General features: G+C 45.2%; 1 protein-coding gene across 1 annotated transcript; it reads right to left on the minus strand.

Annotated features, from left to right (window-relative positions):
- Positions 1-264: 264 nt before the first annotated feature.
- Positions 265-5,626, minus strand: Cd209 (CD209 molecule). The gene is made up of 6 exons (XM_031338917.1): positions 5,370-5,626; positions 4,943-5,032; positions 4,222-4,308; positions 3,481-3,632; positions 2,097-2,206; positions 265-811 (listed from the first exon to the last, which is right to left on the minus strand). The coding sequence occupies exons 1-6, from the start codon at positions 5,443-5,445 to the stop codon at positions 661-663; spliced, it is 666 nt and encodes a 221-aa protein (XP_031194777.1). The 5' UTR covers positions 5,446-5,626; the 3' UTR covers positions 265-660.
- Between the last annotated feature and the right edge of the window lie 1,824 nt (positions 5,627-7,450).

The following is a 7,450-nucleotide window of genomic DNA, read 5'->3' on the forward strand; positions in this document are numbered from 1 at the left end:
GAAGGAACCCCTTTAAAGACCTATATACCCCTCATGTCTGTTCACTTCACTAAATGGCAAAGGTGGACCAGAGGCACAACCATTAACCCAAAGAGAACCTGCAGACATCAGAAGACTATAAAGCAGTGGTCCAGGAGAAAGCTGGACCAGGGAGCAATGCAGGAGACAAGCTACCTGTAGCCACGGGTTACTGGGTTCCAGAAAGGAAAGCTGGGGATGGATGGAAAGGATGGCGAGAGAAATAACTGAGCCAAGACAAAGCTCTCTAATCAAGGCTCAATAATTTTTATTTAACCTCTTATTTATAGGGGGAAAGTCCAGGAGGCCATCCTTTGTTCTGGCTGGATTCTGTTGCCTTGTCTCAGCTGGATTGTGTTGCAAAACAAGCTCTTCAGCAGTTCAGCAGGCGGGCAGTTCTCAGTTCTCAGGTCTCAAGTCTTTGGAAGGAAGATGTAAATGAAGCCAGCCCAGATGCCTGGCTCCAGTGTCTGAGACTTGCTCAGCCAGCTCAAGGCTGGGAGGGAGGCAGAGAAAAGTCTCACAGATCTTGTCCAGGTATCAATGGCCACAGAAAAGTAGAATAAAGTGGCATAGGTATGGGTGAAGTTCTGCCGTGTGGCAGGGTTTTGGGAGTGTGGGGGTAATGGAGGGAGTTGCCCATCACTTGCTAGGGCAGGAAGTTGCAGGCTTTTTGCAGATCCAAAATTTCTTGTTGCTACATTTGGTGTCATTCCAGCCATTATCTCTGAACTCTGCGCAGTCTTCCTCCCCCAGGTTGTTAGGTTCCCCTTTATTCCAATACCTCATGAAACTGCAAAGGCAAGGAGACATGGGATTCTGTCACAGACATAGTGCATACGCCCTGTAAAGCAGTGAGCACTGTTCTCCCATGGCTTCTGCTTTAGTTCCTGTCTTAAGCCCCTACTCTGACTTCCCTCAGTAATGGAGTGTGACCTGAGAATTGTAAGAGGGAATAAACCAGTTTCTCTCCAAACTGCTTCTGCTCATGGTGTTTACCACATCAACACAAGGCAAGCCAGGAAAGACAACATCTAGAACTCACTAACACACTTTAAAATGCCCCCACCTAAGCCTCCTTGACCCATATCATCTATTTCTTTTCTTGATACCTCAACCAAGGCCTTTGTCCAAATCTCCTGATCTCTCCACATCTAGAGGTCAGGCTCGTGGTCTCCTGTCATATCATCAAGTGGTGATATAAACTCATTCTCTTTGGACGTTTGAGTACAACAAGCTCTGGGCATCTTCTTTTCTTTTTGTGACTTGTGTGTGTGTGTGTGTTTGTGTGTGTGTGTGTTTATATGTCCCTGAATGTGCAGGTGCATGTGCACATGTGTGAGTGTAGGTGCATCCAGAGCTGGAATTACAGGTAGTTGTGAGCTAATTGATGTGAGAACTTGGAACCAAACTTGTTATCTGGAAGTTTCAGGTTTTTTTTTTCAGAATCAGAATTAAGGACTCCCAGGTTCTTCACCACTAAGAAATCTCTCCAGTTCCACCTACAAGTTAATGGCAACAGTAATTTTTGATCTCTGTGTGATCATGTATGTATGGTTGTGTTTGTGTGTGTGCGTGTGTGTGTGTGTGTGTGTGTGTGTGTGTGTTCGTGTGCGCATATGCATGTGGGAGTCATAAAAACTTCAGCTAGTGTACCTCAGGACATTCTCCACCTTGATTGGAACTTGCCATTTGGCTAGGCTGGCTGTCCAGTAAGACCTAAGAAGCCTTCTGTTTCTACTGTCCCAGTTCAGGGATTACAAGTGCATGCCACCACAACACCAGTTGTTTTTATATGGCTTCTGGACATGTACTTTACCAATGGAGCCATTTCCCAGTCTTAGATTTTCTATATAATCATTCCTATTTAATGCTCCTCTGGCTGCAAGCCTTTCCTGAAGTTATTATGATGGTATCTCAGGCATCTGCCATTCTATCTGGATTTCCTTTTCTTCATGCCATTCAGAAAATGTTCCAAGCTCTAATGCCTAAGTGACTAGAGAGAGATGAGCCCCAGGGATACCTTAAGCCAGAGCTTTATCACATTCTGTAGGGTGTTCCCTTTTTCTAGTACTTACCTGAGGGTCAGAGGTGTACCATCTACCCAGTACCATGTAGATTCCTTGTTCATATCAATGAGCCCCATCCATGTGTAGCCTCTCTTCTTAGAAGTTTGTTGTAGAAAGTTCTAGAAAAATAGAAGAGGAAAAGTCAGAAGGGAGCTCTGCCTCTCTCTTTTAATCAGTGTTTCCCTAAACTCTTGGTGGGAAATTCTGCCTACAGTCTGATGTTTAGCTTTATACCTTATAAGGACATGGGCACCATGAGTTCTGGGTCTTTCTATACAAGTGTATTATGGACAGATGTGTTCTCTCTAGCACATAGTATGTGCAGACTTGATGATGTCATATGCTTGTCTGTCTGAAAGTTATGTATATGTCCACATGATTTTACTCATTGTTGGAATTGGTTTGCTGCACCAGATCAAATAAGTTAATGATTTTTGAGTGTGTTAGTGACCTCTGTTTAGCTCGAATTGTCTCGCTGGTGCTTAAAATCAGCAAGGCTAGTACTATTTACACTAGGAGAATTAGCAAAAGACATATGTCAGGAATTTTTTTAAACCAACAGAGGAAGTTGTTAAGTGCTGGCCATGTATTTTAAGTGTTTCTCCCAAAGCATCAATCACATTAAAAACTATAGTAGTGAGGGTGAGGAGATGGCTAAGTCAGTTAAGTGTGTGCCACACAAGCCTGAAGATCTGAGTCTGACCCCTAGCAATCATGTGAAAAAGCCATCTGTGATGGTACACATTTGTGATCCCAGCACGGGGGAGCCAGAGACAGGAGGATACCTAGGTCTTGTTGGCCAGCCAACTTATCCTAAACGGTGAGCTCCAGGTTAGTAAGAGATCATGCCTTAAAGAAATGGTGGACAGATGCCTGAGGGATGACACTCAAGGCTGACTTCTGGCCTGCACATGCACACACATGCACCTATACCTGAATGTGCATGTGTACATGCATATGTGTACATCAGAGGACAACGTCAGGTGTGGATACTCACTTTCTACCTTTTTTGAAACAGGGTCTCTTGTTATTTCTGTGTATGCCATGAGAGATGCCCACCAGCTTCTATGGTATCTCTTTTCCCTATCTCCCATTTTACCATAGGGATACTGGGATCACAGATGTGTGTCCTCATGCCGGGATTCGTGTGGGTCTGAGGAGTCCAAACTCAGGTCCTCATGTTTACTGGCAAGCGTTTTACCCACTGAGCCTCCTCTCCAGCCCTAGAGTGTCCTTTTGCAAGTACTCTGGTCTCATTCATAACCTTCTTATCTTTCCTCTCCAGGCAAGCAGCCTCTTTTCCAGAACATTGTATCCAACCAAACACCTCTTATTCCTTTAGTCAGTGGCCTTGATGCATCCTCAGCTGAGGATGGGAACTCATCAGGCATACCTGCTCTTCATCACTCTTGATGACCACAAGTTGAGCCCCCACATTGTGGCAGGCAGTGGCAGAATCATTCCAGGACTTCTGGGCCACAGAGAAAAAGTAGCAGCTTCCTTGGAAGGATGTCCAGTCCCAGGGGCAGGAGCGGCACAGGCGATCTGTTGGGGAGGTCAGGTGAGGATGGGCTCATCTTCAACCTTTGAGCCCTTCAGAATAAGCCCCTCTCTTGACACAGCACATCCACTCCACTTCTTGAGTTCTATACCCAGGAGAACCCAGGAGTCCTAGCCTGCTCCTTTCCAGACTGGAAGAAGTTTGGCCTTAGAGCTGGGAATAGAGGCCAGGAGGCAGGTTTAACTGAGTACCTACCATGTGCATACTCCTGTGAACACTAAGCACTGAATGTGTACACAATCTCTGTGAACACTGAGTGTCTAACATGTGCATACCCCTGTGAACTTTGAGAGCTTACTTTGAACGTACTCTTGTGAACATTGAGTGCCTATTCTATCCAGGCTCCTGTGACTATTGAGTGCTTATTTTGTGCATAATCCCTATGAACACTGACTGCCTATTGTGTACATGGACTTTAGTCAAACACTAGTGAGATTCCTTCCTCAGTATTACCCTGGATGTCCATCACACAGGTGAGGAACACGAGGCTTAGTGAAGAGGAGTTATTTAAGCAGAGTAACGCTCTGTGTAAACCTTTTCAGGGTGTGAGACCCTTCACTTGCAGTCACTCACCTACCCCAGCCTTCAAGTGGGTCAGTTCCTGGTAGACATTCTTCTGAGTGGACTCCTCCTGACCTTGAGAACTGGGTATCTTGTAGACTAGGTTAAGAAAATAGTCACTCCAGTTATTAAATGCTTACTGTGTTTTTTTGGTCTATACTGGACCCCCAGGACCAAGATATCCTTCATGCTCTCCCCTTTTTCCACCCCCTTCTTCTCCTCCCCTCCTCATTCCTTCCCCTCTCTCTCCCTCTTCCTTCCTTTCTTTTTTTCTTTCTTTCTTTCTTTCTTTCTTTCTTTCTTTCTTTCTTTCTTCCCTTCTCTCTTTCTCTCTTAGTCTCATATAGTTCAGGCTACATCAAAATTTTTATATAGCTGCCTTTATGAACCTCTCCTGCCTCTGCTTCCTGAGTGCTGGGATTATAGGGATGCACCATTACACCCAGTTTTATGCAGTGCTTGGGATGGAGCACAGTGTTTGGAGCTTGTGAAGTAAGCATTCTACCACTTGACCAATGTCTCCAGCCTAGCATCATTTTCAAAACCTGAGGTCTTAAGAGATCTAATAACCAAAGAAAATTGGATGTCTAAGGCAAGTGCAGCTAGTGTCTCTGTGCAGAACTCTTTTATTCAAAGGAAAATGAAGACACAGTCTCAGTCAGCTGCTTCTTCCTTCTGGATCCCTTGGTTGAAGAGCCAGACCTAGGAACCCCAAACCTCAATCCTGCCTGACCTTTGACAAGGATGACAACCAGCAGCACAGAGAATACAGTGAGGAAGAGCACCTGCAGTGCCAAGGGGACATGGCTGTGGACCAGGCACCCTGTGGGAGAGAAGGATGAAGTTTTAGCACCTCAGCATTCCTGACTCAATGTGGCCCCAGTCAGGCAACCCATCAGTCTCACTCCCAAGGTACAGGATTTCAGAACCTAGTCTCTACAGTTCCCAGGAGTCCAGGTTCCAGATTCAGGATCTGAGCTTCCAATTCTTTGAACATCAGTGGCCTGAGTCCCAACCTCCACCCCCGCTCCCAATGTCTGGAGCTGACCACTCCCCGCTCCCAAGAACCCAAGTTTATGTCTGGAGCTGACCACTCCATAGTCCCTCATCCAAGTTTACGTCTGGAGCTAACCACTCCATAGTTCCTCATCCTATTTTACCTGTGAAGCTACTGAATCCAGAATTTGGTTGGAAGCCAAAGCCTTTGATTGAGTACCTGCTGTGGCTGGATATCATCAGTTCTTCATCTAAGTGAATAGAGAGTCAGTCATATATAGGGTAGTCCGAGACAAGCATTGCCCTATTTGTGCCCCTTCCCCAAGCTCCAGAGCACCAACCCAGTCTCACCCAGAGGACCAAGCTGCTTCTTCCCCATTTCCTTAGAATCACTCATGTTTCACAGCCACTTCTCAGTGCCAGGATCCGATGGAGACAACAGCTTTTATTTGCCACCTCCTTGAGTCTTACTTAGGAAGAGAAATTGGGAAGTGGGTACTGGTACCGGAAGAGTGAGAGGGAGGGGGCTGAGCATCTGACACACCAGGCAGGAGATACATTTTCCAAGAATTTCAGAGAGGGGTGAGAGGGCCTGGAGTTCACAGCAGAAATAGCTGGTTCACTTCCAGTATGGACAGCTCTGGACTGTCCTCTATAAAAACCAGTAACTTGTAAAATCAAGTGACTTTTGGGTTTTTTCAGTTATGATGGGGTGTGGGCTAGCAATACCATATCTTCCCATAAACACCACCCTGCTGATGCCAGGAATTTTCATCTTGGTTTACTGATGGCGTCACTTATGGTGATTTCTCTCTCTTTCTTTTCTGTTTTTGAGACAGGATTTTATGTAGTTCAGGCTGGCCTCAAACTTGACATGTAGTAGGAATGACTTGAACTGTCTCATTCCTTCACCTCCTGAGTTAGCTGGGGTTAACTGAGCCACATCCCCACCCCCTTTTTTATTTCCATGCATTCATTAAATTATACAAGTCACTTCCTTCTGGTCCACAACTCAGTCAGGGGAAGATCAGGTGCTCCAGCCTCCCCCGCCAAACCACAGACAGCCTGACTCCTAGGAGGTCTGTCATAACCAGACTCACAGGTGAGGTGCCCCCACTCCAATATATGGCCTAACTGGAACCCCCCACAAGGCCCAGAAGACACAGGACATATCCACCCTGTGGGTGACACATCTTCCTTCCAGTCCACAACAAGGGCAGACTGGGTGCTCCAGCTAACCTGACCACGCGTGGAGACAGCCTGACTCCCAGGAGATCTAGTGTAACCAGGGTCACAGGAAGCCTGCCATAACTGGGGACACAGGAGGTTCCCCTAGCCAGAGACAGCACTGTGTGCCTCCCAGAAGGCCTGCTCTAACCCAGCTCACAGAGCTTTACCTTCCTACCTGGAGGGATAGGCTCCAGTCCTTGTCAGAGACAGAAAGGCTAGTTAACACTAGAGGTGATCAGATAGTGAGAGGCAAGTGAAAGAATATAGGCAACAGAAACCAATGCCATTTGGCACCATCAGAACCCAGTTCCCCTCCCACAGCAAGCCCTGAATACCCTAATATAACTGAAAAGCAAGATTTAGACCTAAAATCCCATCTTATGAAAATGATAGAGCCCTTTAAGAAAGATATAAATAACTCCCTTAAAGAAATACAGGAGAACACAGGTAATCAGGTAGATCCCTTAAAGAGAAAACAAATAAATTCCTTAAAGAAATACTGGTAAACACAATCAAACAGGTGAAGAAATTGAACAAAACCATCGAGGATCTAAAAATGGAAGTAGAAACAATAAAGAAATCACAAAGGGAGGCAAGCCTGGAGATGGAAAACCTAGAAAAGAGATCAGGAGTTACAGATATAAGCACTGACAACAGAATACAAGAGATAGAAGAGAGAATCTCAGGTATAGAAGTTTTCATGGAAAATATTGACAGAAGAGTCAAAGAAAATACAAAGTGAAAAAAGTGTCTAACCCCAAATATCCAGGAAATTCAGGACACAATGAAAACATCAAACCTAAGAATGATAGGAATATAAGAAAGTGAAGATTCCCAGTTCAAAGGGCCAGAAAACATCTTCAACAAAATCATAGAATAAATCTTTCTTAACTTAAAGAAAGAGATGGCCATAAGCATACAAGAGGTCTACAGAACACCCAATAGATTGAACCAGAAAGGAAAATCCTCCTGTCACATAATCAAAACACCAAATGCACAGAACAAAGAAAGCATA

This window comes from Mastomys coucha, unplaced genomic scaffold (assembly GCF_008632895.1).
Source record: "Mastomys coucha isolate ucsf_1 unplaced genomic scaffold, UCSF_Mcou_1 pScaffold22, whole genome shotgun sequence".
In the NCBI taxonomy this organism is placed as follows: domain Eukaryota; kingdom Metazoa; phylum Chordata; class Mammalia; order Rodentia; family Muridae; genus Mastomys; species Mastomys coucha.